Source organism: Sander lucioperca, chromosome 12, assembly GCF_008315115.2.
Source record: "Sander lucioperca isolate FBNREF2018 chromosome 12, SLUC_FBN_1.2, whole genome shotgun sequence".
Classification (NCBI taxonomy): Eukaryota; Metazoa; Chordata; class Actinopteri; order Perciformes; family Percidae; genus Sander; species Sander lucioperca.
Window position 1 is genome coordinate 30,497,372 of NC_050184.1, and position 20,000 is coordinate 30,517,371.

General features: G+C 44.0%; 1 protein-coding gene across 1 annotated transcript; it reads right to left on the reverse strand.

Annotated features, from left to right (window-relative positions):
• Nucleotides 1-9,243: 9,243 nt before the first annotated feature.
• On the reverse strand, nt 9,244-11,668 carry LOC116065256. The gene is made up of 3 exons (XM_031320692.2): nt 10,898-11,668; nt 10,323-10,461; nt 9,244-9,990 (listed from the first exon to the last, which is right to left on the reverse strand). The coding sequence occupies exons 1-3, from the start codon at nt 11,464-11,466 to the stop codon at nt 9,244-9,246; spliced, it is 1,455 nt and encodes a 484-aa protein (XP_031176552.1). The 5' UTR covers nt 11,467-11,668.
• Nucleotides 11,669-20,000: the final 8,332 nt, after the last annotated feature.

The window sequence follows — 20,000 nt, forward strand, 5'->3', positions numbered from 1 at the left end:
AATGGCAAAAATTAAAGTTCTTACCGGTCCAGATTATGCTACATATATAGTCTGTAAACATGTGAGGCTGCTTACAAATGGACAAGAACAAAGATCATAAAAGTGTAAAAAGGTGTTCAGGGTCTTCATTTAATAAATCTCAATGTCTGCTGTCATTTGCAATATCCAAACACATAACACACGTCCAAATTACATGTCGACTCCATGTGTTAACTAAAATGCCAAATTAAGCCTTTTGTCTTTCTTTTTTCAGAAAAGAAATATGACTGGAGCGTTTAACACTCCTACAGATTACTTTTACAGACATACGATCACTTCTTTCAGTCCCCACTGATCATCTCTGCCGTCACAAACTGATCATGCTTGCTAAAAAAGCCTGTTCATAATATGAAACCGTAAACACTGTGCTGCATTTTGGTGATTAGTTGGATTATTCTGATATGATTTAATCTGGTCTGCTGTGGCTGTGACTGCGCTCAAAACGTCTGTAAGCCATACTCTGATTTCCTTGATCTTGGACACAAATGTCTACAAAGTTGAGGATAGCAAACTGAAAAGAGTTGTGTACTAACTTTGGAAGCAGCCCTACAGTTCCTTGGTTAAATTCCAATAGGGATTGGCTCTGCAATACAACTGTGTACTGTATACTTATCACACTGTAGTATATCATGTAATATAGTGTAGCATATCTATCATATACAATAGGGGACCATGGGACCTTATTCACAATGTCTGGTCAAACTGTGTGAGACATAATACAAAATAACCTCATAACGGCCCTAAAACTTTTTTGCACTTTGACCATCACACTAAATATAAAATAGAATCGTACATGTTTGTAAAATATGCCTAAGATGATTTATATGTTATTTTATCTTGAGCTGTGTGCATCATCTGCTCTTTCTAATTGTTGTTGAGATGTGTGTTTTAGGACCAGTTTCATTATGTGGTTAAACACTGACTATGTTCACATTCTTCATCCTTAATCTGAAAAAAAGCAGTATTCCGACTAAGCTGTTTTTATGGCTAATGAACATGTAAGTGGACTGCTTAGCTACACATGTATGAAGTGTGTAATAATAATGTAAAGACTGTTTGTGTTCAGAGTCTCCAGCAGAGCCAGAGGTCCTCTACTCCTCACTGAGGTAGACCAGTCCAAACAAGTGGAGTCCAGCCGGCCAATCACTGGTCCCCAGAGACCCTCACACCTCAGAACATTAATCTAATTAAGGTTAATGAGCCTCATGCAGCTACAACGAGACAAACTACTCACATTGAGGGTCACATTTGCATTCTTTAGATGTGTTTTTCACCGGCAACTTTTCATAAAATACAAGGCATCAGACGGCCCCCCCCACTTCCATGGATACATCCCAATTCTTGTAGCAGATGGTGACGTTGATGAGAACACAGCTAGAAGTTAATCCATGAAGTCAAAGCCAACTGTGAGAGCTGAAGGGCAGCAACAAGTCTGTTAGTTCTACCTCCATCTGAAGCCACGGGACACAGCCAGGCCCCCCCCCATCCTTACTATCTTCACTACTACACACGTTTGGATTTAAACTCGTTAAATAGTTTTTATACCCCTGGACAATAACTGCACATTCCTGCACTAATGTACACATTCAAATCAGACACTTGGAGTGCACCAGAATGAACTTTTTGTGGTGATAGCGTTAGCTGGCAGTGTACTGTAACTACACCGTTAGCATTATTAATATAGAGCAGTGGTCTTCAAATTTTTAATCCAAGGGCCCTTAACTGGAAGAGAGATGGAGCAGGGACCCCCTACTACATATATTGTCTAAAATTAAGTTGTTTAATAAACTGGGCCCACAATAAGGTTTAGGGCGGCCTTAAGCCTTTATACATACCTTTTTTGCAGAGGATACTGAGCTATTAAAATAGCCTAATAATTGTTGGCATTGTTTTATAAACTTTTCAAAATTAAAATAACTTTAGTTCCAGTGCAACAGGGACTTATTTAAGCTTCCACCCTGCAAATGGAACATGACTCATCCGTATGAGACAATCTTTTACATGTTATATGCAACGTTAGCCGACAATAACTTCCAGTCTCACTGCTGTTCTGAACGCCTTAGCAGACATCCATTCATTCATTGCTGGTTCATTAGGCCTATAGACAGATGAATAGGAGAGAAAAACCACAAAGCTATGATGATATAGCCTGCACCTCAAACTAGGACTTAAATCAATTAAAATGAGCTCCACCTTAGCTGCTACATTTAGGTTTTAAATGCATCAGTAGTTATATTATTTTAAAATGGAAGTTACTGTAGTAAAAATAACATTTACTAAAGAGTTTAATGCAAGACATATACTTATAGACATATACTTGTAAATATCCATCTAGTTTAGTAATACGGTAGCCTAGTTTTCTTGAATAACAGGTTTTCGTCCCTCTCACATGTTAATGGAAGGATTATTGTGTATTATGTTGAAAGTTTTATTAAATAATTGCTTAAAGCATTTCAACAAAGTTTTGTGTTGGAGTTTGTAACGTTTCTAAAATATTATTATTATTAAAAATGTATATCTGTATTACCGGTGGTGTAGTGAGTGCATGAGTGTAGATGAATGTGTGAAAAACCAAGCAAACAGAAGTCAAATACAACCTAACAAGAACAAACCCTGTATGGCTGTGAGGATGGAGAGACTCCACCTGCTCAGCTCCAGCCATCTTAAAAAAGTCCCTCCCCTTCCGGTGGACCTCATGGGACCTTAATTCAGAAAGAATATGCACGGTAGTTAACGGGAGAGGCAAATTATTTTTTGATCCCGTTTGAATTGAGCCATGGATTACAAATGATGTGGTGTCAATTTAAAAGATATAAATAATCAACCGAAGAAAGACTCAGTTAGCCGTAGGTTTGTCATATGACCACCGCTCAGTGAACTACAGCTCTACTTCATGGCTCAATTCAAACGGGATCAAAAAAGAATTTCTTTCCCCATTCACTACCATTCATATTTTTCGATAGATAGGTCCCATGGAGCAGAAGTAGAAGGGCGTGACTTTGGCTCTCTATGGAGCAGAGTGGAGTCAGGTGTGGCTGATGCTCCTGCCACACCTTGCCACTCGGACTGCCTCCTTCTCAGCTCACATTCAAGTTCATGTTCAACGATTGTTTGGTAAATTGCTCTTAAACACATTTAGGAAAGTCAGGCAGCAGCAGGATTACATTTTTTTATTTAGCAAAGTTATTACACATATAAATTTCAAAACGGTCAAAATGACCGTCCTGGCTGTTCTAGTGTTAAGGAACAGGCCGCAGGGGGACCATCTACAGCATGTATGTTACTCAGGGGGACCATCTACAGCATGTATGTTACTCAGGGGGACCATCTACAGCATGTATGTACTCAGGGGGACCATCTACAGCATGTATGTTACTCAGGGGGACCATCTACAGCATGTATGTTACTCAGGGGGACCACTACAGCATGTATGTTACTCAGGGGGACCATCAACAGCATGTATGTTACTCAGGGGGACCATCTACAGCATGTATGTTACTCAGGGGGACCATCTACAGCATGTATGTTACTCAGGGGGACCATCAACAGCATGTATGTTACTCAGGGGGACCATCTACAGCATGTATGTTACTCAGGGGGGACCATCTACAGCATGTATGTTATCAGGGGACCATTACAGCATGTATGTACTCAGGGGGACCATCTACAGCATGTATGTTACTCAGGGGGACCATCAACAGCATGTATGTTACTCAGGGGGACCATCAACAGCATGTATGTTACTCAGGGGGACCATCTACAGCATGTATGTTACTCAGGGGGACCATCTACAGCATGTATGTTACTCAGGGGGACCATCTACAGCATGTATGTTACTCAGGGGGACCATCTACAGCATGTATGTTACTCAGGGGGACCATCTACAGCATGTATGTTACTCAGGGGGACCATCTACAGCATGTATGTTACTCAGGGGGACCATCTACAGCATGTATGTTACTCAGGGGGACCATCTACAGCAGGGGTGGCGAACCTGTGGCTCTTGAGCCGTATGCGGCTCTTTGCCTGCCTGTGAGGCTCTTCCTGTGTGGCTGGGGGCTGTGTCATTGGTTGATTGTTGTTTTTAACTTTTCTGAAACATACAGTATTCAGATAAGTAAAAAAAAACACATTTGAATGCATCTGCCAATACATTTGCCAATTATTTTAAAATGGAAAATAATGCAGCAGAGTTTTGAGGACAGATTCTGCAACCTGAGGAAAAACAGCGGCCACAGATCACCTTCCTCGTTAACCCTTTCACTGCTGAATCCGATTGTTTGAAAGCCCCTTTAGTGACAAATGAGTGAGAGAGTCTTCGAGTGGCCACAACCGAGTTCAAGCAAGACCGAAAAGGATTGTGGATAACAAAGACTGTCAGGTTTCCCACTGAGTCAATCTAAGTGAGAAAAAAAAACTATGAAAACTGCTATGTATTATGACCGTCATTAGATCTGGAAGACACTGTTGCTGTTGTAGTGTGGACGTGCATGTGTTGTGTGGCTTTTTGCTATGGTGCGGTTTTTTTTGTGGCTCTTTATACTAAACTGGTGGCCACCCCTGATCTACAGCATGTATGTTATCAGGGGGACCATCTACAGCATGTATGTTACTCAGGGGGACCATCTACAGCATGTATGTTATCAGGGGGACATCTACAGCATGTATGTTACTCAGGGGGACCATCTACAGCATGTATGTTACTCAGGGGGACCATCTACAGCATGTATGTTACTCAGGGGGACCGACAGATCTGGCCCTGTGTCCATCAAGCTCCTTAAACCAACATTTGATACATGAGCGCTACGTTCCGGTGCGCTGCGTTTAGCAACGCGGTCAAAAACTATTTGTGCTCCTCCGACTAACAACACACCATTACCTGTTAAAAGTTCCTACCTGAATAGACATGGGACTTTAAAAGCAAATAGTGACACCTAGTGGACAAGTTGTGTCCTACACACAAAACCTAAAAAATGGCTCTTACAGCTCTAGTTCTTTGGGTACTGAACCCAAAGTATGTTTCGGTTGGAACACAGTAACAGCTGACAGTAGATTGATGTTTCACAGCTCTGTGCTGGCTCCAAAAAACTGAAGAAAAAACGATCCCGAAGCAAAGTTAAGATAAGATAAGATAAGATATACTTTATTGTCTCCAAAAGCCTACGAATTGCACAACTAACATATTGCACAACCCAAATAGCTACGTATTGCACAAATGACACATTTCCACATAACCTATGCAGTACACAATGACATATTGAACAACCCAACAGCCCATGTATTGCACCACTAACATATTGCATAACCAGCCAGCCTACATGTTAGCGTTGATATGGACATAGGCCAAATGAGTGTTTATAGGGTTTAGCCTGCATTTAGGAACCCTGAAAGCTGACATTCTGGGTGAAGTATGTGGGTCGGATCGGAAACTATTTTTTGTGCCTGTCTGATAAACCGACTGACTCAGCCATAACAACGCTCTGTATGGTTCAAACACACCTTGCTGTGCAAACGTATCTCCAATTGTCTATTAATTACTCTTATTATTCTTATATGGGACTTTTCTATACAACCTGCAGTTATTATGACATGTAACATCTCTGTCCCGTAAGGACTCAGTTAACCCTTGTGTGTCTTCTGTCGAACATCAAGCAACTTTTTCGTTTTTTCTGGATCAAAATTTTAAATTAAAACAATTTTCAACATTTTGGTATTCTTTTTGGACACTTTTGTCACTTCCCCCGCCCCCGATGCTTTTGTCTCTTTTCCCATTTAGGCCTTTAGTGACAGGACAGCTTAGAAATGAAAGGGGAGAGAGAGGAGGGGGGGGAATGACATGCAGGAAAGTGCTGCAGGTCAGAATCGAACCACAACTTCTGCATCAAGGTCTGAGCCTCTTATATGGGCGCTCGCTCTACCACCAGGCCACCCAGGCACCCAGTCTGCTTCTACTGTAGAAGTGCAATTTGTGTACATGAAAATTAAGTATTAGGTCTAGGCCTACAGTATTTTTTCTCATACAAGTTTAGCTCAATTCAAATTTAGTAGAAACAGTGGCCAGGCAGGTAAGTTTATTTAGCTGGATCCCCACTGGGTTGGTGCTCTCTTACTTCCTTGCTATGCTTTCTCTTTCATAAAGTACCCAGTGAGTGATCAAGCCTAGATAGGCCTGAGTATTTACTTAGACAGCTTTATTTTGCAGGTGGTCCTGAAAGATTCAAACCCTGTGGAGTTACTACATCATAGATGCTCGTGTATTGCGGGAGCAGCACTTTGCAACCACTGTGTTGCATTGTTGTTTCAGTCGGCGCATTACAGTCAGCTGGATTTGTCTGCAGTTCCCCCTGTCTTAAGCTGCACTGAGGGAGAACAACAATGGCACAAGCCTAGAACTTTGGTGAGTATAATGTTTGTTGTTGTTGTTGTTGTTAAATATGTCTTTACAAACTGATTGGGGATATGTTGAAACCCATTATGCCCAACAGGGTGTAAAGCCAGGCCCAGTGGACAGGATGGTTGTCCTCTCTGCTAAACCCAAGACTCAAACAACAACAGAGGGAGTCAAGTAAAGTCACATATAGTAGATGTATTGGAATGTGTGAGTGAATATTTGATTTGAAATCTCTTTGCTTCTTGACCTTCCAAGTAACTTAACTTTTCACACACAGGAGCACACTGTACAAAGGCCTCAGCGGGGATTTACCTGATCTCGCTGTGCTTCAGGTAAGTGGGGATAAAGTAACATGTAAGGATAATGGTTTTAATGAACAGGACAGTAGAGACTGACCGGAAGCAAATGGGAGTGAGAGAGACGGGATGGGACCGTGAAACGAACCCGGGTCCGATACCATATCAAATAGCCAATTTGGTCTTTTATTATTACTACATGTGTGATGTGAAATTGTAGTTACTTGGTATTTCAGTATATTGTTAAAATACTAGTCCATCTCCAGGTGACCGAGGCCTACAAAGAGTTCCCCCCGGCTGAGGCACCAATAGTCTGCAGTATGGCCATCAGCGGTGACATCCTGCTCACCAACTCAAGCCTCGGGATGGTCCAAAGTGGAAGCCCACTGTCTTATCAGCAGCCAGCAGCAACAAGGAGAGACCGCTCCTTTCATGTTGCCCCACCACGTCCATCTCTACCCCTTCAGGGATACCATCTAGAGTCAACAGCCTGCAGTTTTGTCACCACTGAACGAGAACAGCGCCACTTGCAGGGCCTACAGGTCAGCTGGGACATGGCACACAAGTACGAGTCTGCTACAAGAGAGCAGAGTAGCTGCACGGAGTGGCACCAGCTGAGAAGGCCCAGAGTGACTGCCTCTCATTTTAGGGAGGTGTGTCATGTTAGTGAAAAATCTGAAGATGGACTTGTTCACAGAATTCTGCAAGGAACTCGTCAGACAGCAGCAATGCGGAGAGGGCTGGAGCTTGAGGCTGATGCAATTTGGGAATACTGCCAAACGAAACGCGTCAATCACTACCCCTGTGGATTTGTAATCCACCCTGATGCTCCCTGGTTGGGGGCGTCTCCAGACGGACTTGTTTTTGATCCTTCAGAGTCCGTTCAGTTTGGCCTTATAGAAATGAAATGCCCCAACCTAAAAAGTTATGTAGACTGTACTTACCTTAAAATGAAATCTGGCAATTTGGAACTAAAGAAATCACATGCATATTACTGGCAGGTACAGGGTCAGGTGCTCATCACCGGTTTGACATGGTGTGATTTTGTCATTTCGGCTGAAGACGACCTGCTGATTCAGCGGATTTACAGGGACAGTGATGTATGCAAAGTCATCAGAGAAAAAATTGACCGCTTCTATTTCTATGTTTACATGGCAAAATGCATGTAAAGTGTCTGTCCCATACAAAAAATGTAGTTTTGAAAATGTAGTTTTGTAAATGTATAAGTCCATATGACGTTACGCGGCACAGGGGATCTGGGCATGGATGTATTATAAGAACGGATGTGGGTCGCATAGAAACAGAAGATGGGATGGGGTTTCACTTGACATCTCCCAGCATCCTCAACCCTGTGATGTTTTTGTATTAGTGTCTCCTTGTGTGTGCCACATTTTACACAAACAGGGGAGATAGAGGCGTCAAATGTATTTATTTTTGATTTAGTGTAGTATATCTTTGTCATGAGCTTATATTGTATGAGACGCAGATTCTCATTGGTGGTAATGGTGTTGGTTATATTTAGTCAATCTTTCCAGATTATATCAGTTATTTATTTGAAGTTCTTTGTTCCAACCCTCATATTTTTTGGAGAGAATAATTATCTGCCTGTGCGTCTATAAGGTGTTTGTACACTTTCCCTATTAATTTCTTGTTTTCTCCTGAGTTTAGGAATAGCTTCTGAGTAGCTGAGGGTTCTGTTGTCCTATTATAGTTTAGATCAGTTATCTGTGATCCAGCTCTTTAACTGAATATATCTTAAAATATCCTGTAATTGTAAATGTAAAAAAAACTGTAATACATTAAAAACGTTCTGTGATGAATAATTCTGTAAACCCATAACCACCAGTCCAAAATGCATGTAAAGTGTCTGTCCCATACAATAAATACCAGCAATTAATTATTTTCTTGTCATTTTAATGAAGTAAAAGTAAGTAAGTAAATGTTATTTATACAGCGCTTTTCACAGACAAGGTCACAAAGTGCTTTACAATATGCATAGACAATAAAAACATGGTAAAAATAGTCAATAGAATAAAATACAAATACAACAGATACAATTATCAATAAATAAAAGACACAGGCTACCCAAAAGCTAGCCTGAACAAGTGAGTCTTCTTTAAAACAAGTTATTAACTCTATATTGAAAACAGATAACCACATAAAATCATGAATGTCAAATTTATTAAAGACCTGTAAGTTCATAATATATTACTGTAAGTTAACAATAATACAAGTTTTGGGTTGCCAATTATTTTTGAAAAAGTGACCTGTAGTAGTTATACAGGTTTGTGATGTTATTAGGTATTGCACAGTGCTTACAATTATACAGTGTGATACAGCGGCGTAACCATGGACTACATAACGTTACCTGAGTTTAGTGATTCCTCTGACAACCCGACATGTACACAAGTACAGCTGGAAATGCAGTTTCCTTGCTATCAAACGTATCCAGTTGTCATTTCATTTAAGCACAACTAAAAATACAGCAGTCTGAAATCAGTTTTTGTAAAAAACATTTCAAACTTCATTTGCCACTAGGGGTCCATTTTGGAAATTTGAGAGAAGACAGGCTACTGTAAATATCTGATTAATGCTCCCGGTTATGGACAGGGGGATGGTGGTGTCGAACAGTTTGTTCTCTTTGACTCTTCTAATCATCCTTTCTACATGTACCCTCAGCCGAGCTATGGATTGGGTCTGTAGGACATCCTCCTCTGGCATCTGGGCCCTCTGAGTAACAAAAGCTGGACGATAAACAGTCCCAGGTACCAGGTCATCCACCAGGAATCCTTTGTCAACCATAATGGCCATCTTGGGGGTTAAAAGGGATGTAATTCCTGACTGGCGAAACACTTCCTTGTCGCTCATGGAGCCCTCAAAGAGGGTAGATACAAATGTAAGGGCTCCATGAGGGGACATTCCTACCATGGCCTTGAAGGTGCAGTGTGACTTGTAGGTTGAGAAAACCTCACTCTGCAGCAGAAGGGAAGAGGGTGTCTGACATCTAAGTTCGGTGCAGTCAACGATTACTTGGGTGTTGCTGTATCTGCCATCAAACTCAGGAGGTAGACAGGTCTTCACAGCTGCAGGGGACATCCAAAAACAGATCGAGCCCAACAGGGAGTACAGAAAGTTGGCCCAAGTGACTATGATACGGCCTACTGTTGTTCTGTGGATGTTGAAGCGATGAGACAGTTCCCCTTGGGTACAGCCAGTTGACAGGTAAGTCAAGAAAAGGAACAGCTCATCTATTGGCAGCAGTTTCTAGTGGGTGAGAAAAGTGCAAGGATTTAGTTCAGATTAAACTTCAGTGTGCTTGTGTACAGTGGTGCTCATAAGTTTATGAACCAATGCTAAAGTTGACTAAAAAGAGGAATACAAAAAAATGTCCTCAATTAAATTTTTTGGGAAAAATCCAACCTTTAAGGACACCAATTTTCTTTGTGAATGAATAAAAAAAATGAATTAAGGCATTAAGATCAATTTCCAAAAGATGATTTTTTTGTCTATTCCTCTTTTTAGTCAATTTTAGCATGGGTTCATAAACTTATGAGCACCACTGTATGTACATGTGATGGCGGGGTAGGTATACTTACAGTTGGTCTGGTCATAGGGCTCTCAGTGACTGTGCTAATGTCGCATGCTTTCCTGGCTCTGCTGGTCACTCTGATCATTTTTGATGTTGCAGACTCAATCAGGCTCCAAAACGCCATCAGGTGCGTGTAGGATGGGAACCTAATAGGGTATGGCAATTAGAGTAAGGTTACTTAGACTGTAATTAAATTAAAATAACAAAAATGGTGGTGTTTTGGGTTAACAACAATACACTGAATCAGAAAGTCTATTTAGTAGCGTAGCATACTAGCGTAACATACATACAGCTTAACAACATACATAGCGTTTAGTAGCACAAATCGATTGACTTGAGTGGAGAGTGTAAGCCTACAGAGTTGTGAGCTTTTAATAGGATTTGGAAGTTAGTTAATCTAATTAAGGAATTAATTTTCACCAGTTACACTGTGTGACAAATGTGCTATAGTAGCCTAACCTCCTGTAGCCTATATAGATTAAGTTCTGTAACTGTGTACTTTACATGTTTTACACAAACATATGTGGCATCAAAGCCGGTTCAACTTTGACAATTGCTGAAGGCTATAGATAGCTGTCTTACCTGGTGTAAAATCGTATGTCTTCTGGAGAAGAGGCAAACCGCTGCAGTCCAAATTTGGACAGATGGCATGTTTTCAGTTGCTCTCGAAGTGCATCGATTTCTTGTTTTAGTTGCTCGTAATGTTGCCTATCCACGCACACAGTAGGAGATGCTTCATAGTCATGGTCCATGACCATAGGGATGGCGACAGGCTCCGCTGCCGCTGGTTCAATGACATCAGGCTCCGGACTTGGTGGTCTTGCCCGTCGCTCCCAAACACCGGGTCGTTCCTTGGTTGAATAATTGTTCCACTCGAACAACGAAGGGACAGCACCTGCTACCAAAGCACGCCTTCCTTTCTTGGATATCACAATCTCGTGGGGCTTAAAGTGCCGACTGCAAACCTTGGTGTGCTGGGTTACGGTAAACCCCGTCCTTCGCACTTTATGACTCCACTTAGCCTGAAGACTTGCGTTTTTGGGGAAACAGTGGAAACTAAGCGTACTGTTATAACGGCCTGAGGCCGAACAAAGTGGTACGCAGCAGTGTTCCTTTGAGCCGTTTACAATTTTAAGAAATTTAGCACTCATGTTTTGGCGATGACAGGAACAGACGCTTGCTATATAAGTAGGAGGCAGACCGGATAGGCTAAAAATAGACAGACCATCGGCTAAAAACAACAGCGGCCATTGTTGCCGAGTGATGTTTCGCCGGAAGTGGAAGTGCCGATTTCCTGTCAAATTCGAACGGTCGTCATGACGCTGTGCACAGAGCACATCCGACCTACAGCACCTTTAAATTCATTTAAATAAAAACACCCACTTAATACTTAATCTAACTCTACTTATTTGACAATTGTTTTACATGTATGCTATTACCAAATAAATTAACCAATACTTTTTTAAACATGGTTTCCCTTTTGTGGAAATATACGACAGAGGCATATGGATTTTTTTTTTTTTTTTATTCTTTATTTGAATTTTTTTTTTTTTTTTCATTTTCATTGTCTTTATGGTGGGAGGAAACTGGAGCACCCGGGGTAAACCCACACAAACACGACGAGATTTAGGCTACATTTGTTTGGGCCAAAAGTGTATTTATCTTAGAAGAACAAATCTCTGTTTACACTAACACGCCCATGAGAGGGGGGAATGAGAGGGGGAAACGCCAGAGCAGGGGGAATGAGAGGGGGAAAGTCCAGAGCAGGGGGAATGAGAGAGGGGAAACGCCAGAGCAGGGGGAATGATCCTCTATCTTCTGTTTTTCCCTGTCTGTCTGTCTGTCTCGGTGTCTGTCTGCTGTCTATCTATGTCTTCTCTCTGTCTAGCTCTGTCTGTCTGGTTCTGGTTCTCCTGTCCCTCTGTCCCTGTCTCTGTCGCTGTAGCTGGCTCTGTCTCTGTCGCTGTCTCTGTCTGATCGGTCTCTAGACTATCTCTGTCTGTCAGTTTCTGTGTGCTCCCGGTCTCTGTCTCTCTGTCTGTATGTTGGTCTCTGTGTCTGTCTGTCATCTATCTGTCTGTCTGTCTACATGGTCTGTCGGTCTGTCTGTCTGTCTGTCTGTCTGTCTGTCTGTCTGGCTATTTGTGCAGTCATGTCTAATCTGTCTATCTCTCTGTCTAGCTCTGTCGGTTTCTGGTCTCTCGTGTCCGTGATCTGTCGGTCTGTCTGTCTATCTCTGTCTGTATCGGTTCTGTTCTCCCTGTCCCGGTCCTCTATCTGTCTGTCTGTTTGTTTCACTCTGTCTCTGTCTGTCTGTCTCTGCTGTCTGCTTTCTCTCTCTCTATCTGTTTTCCCTGTCTGTCTGAGGCTGTCTCTGTGTCGTGTCTGTCTCGTCTCCCTCTGTCTGTCTGTCTATTGTCGATCTCCTGTGCCTGGCCTATGTCGTGTGTCGTGTGTGTCTTCACGCTGTCTCTGTTGCTGTCTCTGTTGTCTGTCTCTCTATCTCTAGTCTGTCTATATCGGTCCGGTGTGTATCGTTCTCCTGTCCTATCTAGATGTCGTGCTCTCTCTATCCTCTGCTGTATGCTGGCTGTCGTGTTATCTCGATCGTGTCTCTCGTCTCTCTCTCTCTGTCTGTTTGTGTTCTCCGTCTCTGTCTGTCTGTCTGTCTGTCTGCTGTCTGACTCGCTGTCGATGCTAGGCTGTCTGTTGAGGTTCTACACGGTCCCTGTCGATCTGTCTGCTCTGTCTCTGTCTCCTGTCTGTCTATCTGTCTCCGTTTCGTTTTTCCCGTCTCTGTCTCTGTCTTTGTTTTTGTCTCTCTAGGGTTAGGGTAGGTCTGTGTTCTGTCGTGTCTCGTGTCTGTCTGTCTCTGTCGGTCAGTCGGTCCGTTGTTTACGTCTGTCTCAGTCGGTCATCTCGGTTTGTCTGGTATCTCTCTATCTCTATCTGTGTTTCCCTGTCTGTCGGTCTGTCTCTGTGTCTGTCTGTCTGTCTATCTATTGTCTATCTCTCTGTCTATCATCTGTCTGTCTGTTTCTGTTTCTCCTGTCCCTGTCCCTGTCTCTGTCGCTGTCTCTGTCTCTGTCTCTGTCTCTGTCTGTCTGGTCTGTCTGTCTCTCGAGCTATCGTCTGTGGTCTGTGCGTGTCTCCTGTCTTCGTCTCTATGTCTGTATGGTTGTCGCTGGTCTGTCTGTCATCTATCTGTCTGTCTGTCTGTCTGTCTGTCTGTCTGTCTGTTGTCTGTCTATTTGTCAGTCTGTATCTGTCTATCTCTCTGTCTATGCTCTGTCTGTTTCTGTTTATCCCTGTCCCTGTATCTGTCTGTCGTGTCTATCTCTGTCTGTCTCTGTTTCTGTTTCTCCCTGTCACTGTTATCATCTGTCTGTCTGTTTGTTCACTCTGTCTTGTCTGTCTGTCTCTGTTTGTTTCTTTCTCTATCTCTATATGTTTTTCCGGTCTGCTGTCTGTCTCTGTGTCTGTCTGGCTCTGTCTATCTGTTGTCTGTACTATTGTCTATCTCCTGTCCCTGTCTCTGTTGTCTGTCGTTTGTTTCACTCTGTCTCTGTTTGTCTGTCTCGTTTGTCTGTTCTTTCTCTATCTCTATCGTCTATCTGTCTGTTGTTTCTGTTTCTCCCTGTCCTATCTATCTGTCTGTCTCTCTCTCTGTCTGTCTGTCTGTCTTCTATCGTCATACTGTCTCCGTTTGGTTTTCCTGTCTCTGTCTCGTCTGTCGGTATGTTTGTTCACTCGTGTCATGTCTGTCTGTATCTGTTGCTGATCTTCTCTATCTCTATATGTCTATATCTGTCTGTCTGTTACTGTTTTTCCTGTACTATCTATCTGTCTGTCTCTATCTGTCTGTCTGTATGTCTGTTGTTGTCTGTCTCCGTTTGTTTTCCTGTCTGTCTCTGTCTGTCTGTCGTTTGTGTCACTCTGTTTCTGTCAGTGTTCTGTTCTCCCTGTCTTGTCTGTCTCTGTCTAGTTGTCTGTCTGTTGTTTATCTCTGTCTGTCTCTCTGTGTCTATTGTCTGTCTGTCTCTCTGTCTATCTCGTCTCTCTGTTCTGTTCTCCCTTCCCTGTCTCTGTCTGTCTGTCTGTCTATTTGTCGTCTGTCTCTATGTCTATTCTGTCTGTCTGTTCTGTTTTCCTGTCTCTGTCGTTGTCTGTCTCGTTTCTCCCTGTCTGTGTCACACTATCTCTGTCTGTCTGTTCTGTCTATCTCTCTCTGTCTGTCTGTCTGTCTGTCTTCTGTCTGTCTTTCTCCGTTTGTTTTTCCCTGTCTCTGTCTTTGTCTGTCTGGGTCTGTCTGTCTGGTCTGTCTGTGTGTCTGTCTGTGTGTCGGTTGTCTGTCTGTCTGTCTGCTCGTCTGTCTGCTGTATCTCTCTGTCTCTCTGTCTGTTTCTGTTTCTCTCTGTCCCTGTCTCTGTCTGTCTGTCGTACTGTCATAGTTGTGTCACTATGTGGCTGTCAGTCTGTTTCTCAGTTTCTCCCTGTCTTTTTCTCCGTCTCTGTCTGTATGTACTATCGCTCTGTCTATCTTGTCTGTTCGTTTCTCCCTGTCCATGTATCTGTCTGCTGTCGTCTATCGCTGTCTGTCTCGGTTCTGTTCTCTCTGTCGCTGTCTCTATACTGTCTGTCTGTTGGTTATAGCGTGCTCTGTCTGTCTGTCTCTGTTGTCTGTATTTCTCTATCGCTATCGGTTTGTACTCTGTCTGTCTGTCTGTCTCGTGTCTGTCTGTCTCGGTCTCTCTGTCGGTCGGTATATTGTCTATCTCCCGGTCCTGTATCGGTCTCGTCGTCTGTTGTGTTCACTCTGGTCTCTGTTTGTCTGTCTCTGTTGTCTGTCTGTCTCTATATCTATCTGTCTATAGCTGTAGGTCTGTTTCGTTTCTCAACTGTCCCTATCTATCTGTCTGTCTCTCTCTCTCGTCTGTCTGTCTGTCTGTCTGTGTGTTGCTCTGTCGCCGTTGGTTGTTTTTTACCGGCTGTCTCGTCTGTCTGTCTGGTATACTCTGTCTGTCTCTATGTCAGTCTATTGTCTGTCGGTCTCTCTGTCTATCTCTGTCTCTATGTGTCTGTTCTACGTACCCTGTCTCGGTCTGTGCTGTCTGTCTATTGTCTGTCGGTCTCTAGGTCATCTCTGTCTGTCGTTCGTTTCTCCCTGTCTCTGCTGTCGATCTGTCGTCTGTTCTCCTGGCTGTGTCACACTATCTCTGATCGTCTGTGTCTGTCTATCTCTCTCTGTCGTGCTGTCGCGCTGTCTTCGGTCTGTCTCTTCTCCGTTTGTGTTGTCCCTGTCTCGTCTTTGTCTGTGTCGGGGTCTGTCTGTCTGTGTCTGTCAGGTGGTCTGGCTGTGTGTCTGTCTGTCTGTCTGTCTGTGCTGTCTGTCTGTCTGTTATCTCTCTGGCGCTATGTGCTGTTCTGTTTCTCTCTGTCCTGCTCTGTCGTCTGTCGTGCTGTGCGGCTGTCATTGTGTCACTCTGTTGTCGTCAGTCGGTTTCTGTTTTCCTGTCTCTTTTCTCGGTACGCTGTCTGTCTGTCGTCGTCTGGTACCTCTGTCTGTCTCTCGGTCTGTCGCTATGACTATCTCTCTCGTGTCTGTTTATGTTTCGCACTGTCCTTTGTCTGTCTAGTCTGTCTGTCTGTATGTGTCGGTCTGTCTCTCTGTCTATCGCTGTCTGTCTGTTTCTGTTTCTCCTTGTCTGTCTATCTGTCTCGTGTGTTTGTCCGTCTGATGGCTCTGGCTTGGTGTTTTGTGTCTAGGTTCGGGTCGTGTCTGTGTCTGTCTGTCTCTGTGTCTGTCGGTCTATGCTCGTCTGTCGGTCGTTTGTTTCACGCTGGCTCTGTCTGTCAATCTCTGTGTTGTCTGTCTTCTCTATCTCTATCTGTTGTTCCCGTCTGTACTGGCTGTATCTGTGTCAGTCTGTCTGTCTATCTATTGTCTAGCTATCTGTCTATCTCTGTCTGTCGTTTCTGTTCGTCGTCCCTTTGTCCCTGTTCTGTCTCTGGCTCGGTCTCTGTCTAGTCTCTGTCTCTGCCTCGGTCTGTCTGGCACTCTGTCTATCTCTGTCTGTCTGTTTCTGTTATCAATGTCCTGTCTCTGTGTCTGGCTGTGTTGTCTCTGTGTTCTGTCTGTCTCTATCGGTCTGATCTGTCTATCGTTCGGTCTGTCTGTCTGGCGTCGTCTGGCTGCTCTGTCGTCTGTCTGTCGATTTGTCAGTCTGTCTATCGGCCATCTCTCTGGCTATCTCTGTCTGTTTTCTGTTTCTCCCTGTCTGTATCTGTCTGTCTGTCTGTCTATCTCTGTCGGTCTCTGTTCTCGTTCTCCCTGTCGTCTCATATCTGTCTGTCTGTTGTGTTCACTCGTGTCGCTGTCTGTCTGTCTCGGTTTGTCTGTCTTTCTCTAGCTATATCTGTTTTTCCCTGTCTGTCGGTCTGTCTCGTGTCTGTCTGTCTCTGGTCTCCTGTCTGTCTGTAATTGTCTATCTCCCTGTCCTGTCTCGTGTCTGTCTGTCTGTTTGTTCTTTACATCGGATCTGTTGTGCTGTCTCTGTTGTCGGTCGTTATACTCTATCTCTATCTGTCTATACTAGTCTGGCTGTTTCTGGTTTCACCCAGTCCCTATCTATCGGTCGTGTCTCTATCTCTGTCTGTATGTCTGTCTGTCAGTTATCTCTATCTGTCCACTCTGTGTATCTCTCTCTCTGTCGGTTTGTGTTCTCCCGTCTCTGTCTGTCTGTCTGTCGTCGGCTGTCGGTCTCTCTGGGGCTATGCGTCTCGCTGTTTCGTTCTACCGTCCTGCTCTATCTGTCTGTCTGTCTCTGTTCTCTGTATGTCCTATCTGTCTCCGTGTGTTTTCACCTGTCTCTGTCTCTGTCTTTTGTTTTTGTCTCTCTGGGTCGGGTCTGTCTGTGGATGGTCTGTCTCGGTGTCTGTCTGTCTCGTCTGGCTGTCGGTTCGCTGGTTGTGTCACTCTGTCTCGGTCTGTCAATCTCTGTTTGGCGGTCTCTCTATCTCTATCTGTTTCCCTGTCTGGCTGTCTGTCTGCGGGTCTGCATGTCTATGTCGATATATTTGTCTATCTCTCTGTCTAGCTATGTCTGTCTGTTTCTGTTCGCCCGGTCCACTGTCCATGTCTCGGTCTCTGTCTATCGTACTCGTCTCTGTCTGTGTCTGTCTGTCTGCTCGTCTGTCTATCTCGGTCTGCCGTTTCGTGTCTGCTCATGTCTCTGTATGTCTGTCGTATGGTGTCTCTGGTCTGTCTGTCTCTATCTGTCTGTCGGTCGGTCTGTCTGTCTGTCTGTCGTCTGTCGTCTATTGTCAGTCTGTCATAGGTCTATCTCTCTGTCTATCTCTGTCTGTTTCTGGTTCGCCCTGTCCCTGTATCGTGTCGTGCTGTATGTCTATCTCTGTCTGTCTCTGTTTCTGATTCTCCCTGTCCTCTGTCTCTATCTGTCTGGCTGTGTGTTCACTCGGTCTCTGGCGTCATGTCTCTGTTTGTCTCGTCTTTCTCATCTCTATCTGTTTCGTCTGTCTGTTCTGTCTCTGTGTCTGTCTGTCTCTGTCTCTCTGTCTGTCGGTCATTGTCTATCTCCTGGCCCTGTCTCTGTCGGTCTGTCGGTGTGTTTCACTCGCTTGTATATGTGTGGTCTCTGTTTGTCTGTCTTTCTCTATTCTATCTGTCGATAGACTGTCTGTCTGTTCTGTGTCTCCCTGTCATAGATATCGTCTGTCTCTCTCTCTCTTGTCTGTCTGTCTGCTTCTATCGCTATCTGTCTCGTGTGTCTGTTCCTGTCTCTGTCTTCTGTCTGTCTGTCTGTGTGTTCACTCTGTCTCTGTCTGTCTGTCTCTGGTTGGTCTGTGCTTTCTCTAGCTCTATCGGTATATGATCTGGCTGTCTGTTCTGTCTCCCTGTCGAGCTATCTGTCTGTCTCTCTCTCTGTCGTCGTCGTATGTCTGTCGGTTTGTCTGTCTCGTTGTGTTTGTCCCGGTCGTATCTGTCGACTGTCTGTTGTGTGACTCGGTGTCTGTCAGTGCGTTCTGTTTCTCCTGTCTCTGTCTGTCTCTGTCGGTCTGTCTGTCTGTCTGCTTTATCGCTGTCTGTCTCTCTGTCTGTCTATTGTGTCTGTCTGTCTCTCTGTCTATCTCTGTCTCTCTGTTGCTGTTCTCCTGTGCCTGTCTCTGTCGTGTCTGGTGTCTATTGGTCTGTCTGTCGCTATGTCTCTCTCTGTCTGTCTGTTTTCGGTTTCTCCTGTCTCTGTCAGTCTGTCTGTCCGTGTTTCTCCAGTCAGTGTCACACATATCTATGTCTGTCGGTTCTAGTCTATCTCTCTCTGTCTGTCTGTCTGTCGGTCTTTCTGTCTGTCTTTCTCCGTGTGTTTTCCTGTCTCTGTCGTGTCTGTCTGGTCTGTCTGTCTGTGTCTGTCTGGTGTCTGTCGGTGTGTCGGTCTGTACTGTCTGGGCGTCTGTCTGTCAGTGTCTGTCTGTCTGTATCTCTCTGTCTCTCGTCTGTTTCTGTTTCTATCGTCCTGTCTCTGTCTGTCTGTCGTGTCGTCTATTTGTGTCACTGTGTTCTGTCAGTCTGTGTTTGTTTCTCCCGTCTTTATCACTGCTCTGTCTGTCGTCTATCTCTCAGTCTATCTCTGCTGTTTCTGTTTCTCCTGTACATGTATCTGTCTGTCGCTGTCTATCTCTGTCTGTCTGTGTTTCTGTTCTCGCTGTCCCTGTCTCTTAGATGTCGTCTGGTTGTTTCACTCTGTCTTGTCTGTTGTCTCTGTTTGGTCTGTCTTTCCTAGCTCGATCTGTTTTCCTGTCTGTCTGTCTGTCTCTGTGATCTGTCGGTCTCGTCGCTCAGTCTGTCTCGTCTATTGTCTAGCTCTGTCCGGTCTCTGTCGTCTGTCTGTTTGTTTCAACTATGTCTGTTGCTATGTCGAGGTTGTCTGTCTGTCTATCGCTATCGGTCTATATCTGTTGGTTCTGTCTGTTTTCCCTGCTCTATCGGTCGGTCTGTCTGTCTCTCGTCTGTCTGTAGTCTGTCGGTCTGTTGTCTGTCTCGTTGTCTTGTCTTTCTCTATCTCTATATGGCTATAACTCTTCTGTCGTTTCTGTTCTCCCTCCCTAGCTATAGTCGGTCTCGATCTATGTTGTCGATGTCATGTCTGTCTGTTTGTGGTCTACGTTGTTTTACCTGTCTGTCATAGTATGTTGTCTGTTTATCTCTGTCTGTCTCGTCGTCTATTTGTCTGTCTGTCTCTCTGTATATCTAGGTATCTGTTTAGGTTTCTCCTGTCCTGTCTCTCGCTGTCTGTCTGTCTATTTGTCGGTCTGTCTCTATGTCTCTCTGTCTGTCTGTTTCTGTTCTCCCTGTCTCTGTCTGTCTGTCTGTCTCTGTTTCTCCTGTCTGTGTCACACTATCTCTGTCTGTTCTGTTCTGTCTATCTCTCTCTGTCTGTCTGTCTGTCTGTCTTTCTGTCGGTCTTTCTCGTTGTTTTTTCACTGTCTCTGTCTTGTCTGTCTGGGTCTGTCGTCTGTGTCTGTCTGTTGTGTCGTCTGTGTGTCTGTCTGTCTGTCTGTCTGTCTGTCTGTCTGTGTATTCTCTGTCTCTCTGTCTGTTTCTGTTTCTCTCTGTCCATGTCTCTGTTGTCTGTCTGTCTGTCTGTCTATTTGTGTCACTCTGTTCTGT

Bases quoted from the DNA above. Each gene is read 5' to 3' on its own strand.
- LOC116065256 (XM_031320692.2), bottom strand. From the start codon at position 11,466: ATGAGTGCTAAATTTCTTAAAATTGTAAACGGCTCAAAGGAACACTGC. The intron at 10,462-10,897 runs GTAAGACAGCTA...ATACCCTATTAG, and splicing joins GACATACGATTTTACACCAG to GTTCCCATCCTACACGCACC. The intron at 9,991-10,322 runs GTAAGTATACCT...CTCACCCACTAG, and splicing joins GCCCTATGACCAGACCAACT to AAACTGCTGCCAATAGATGA.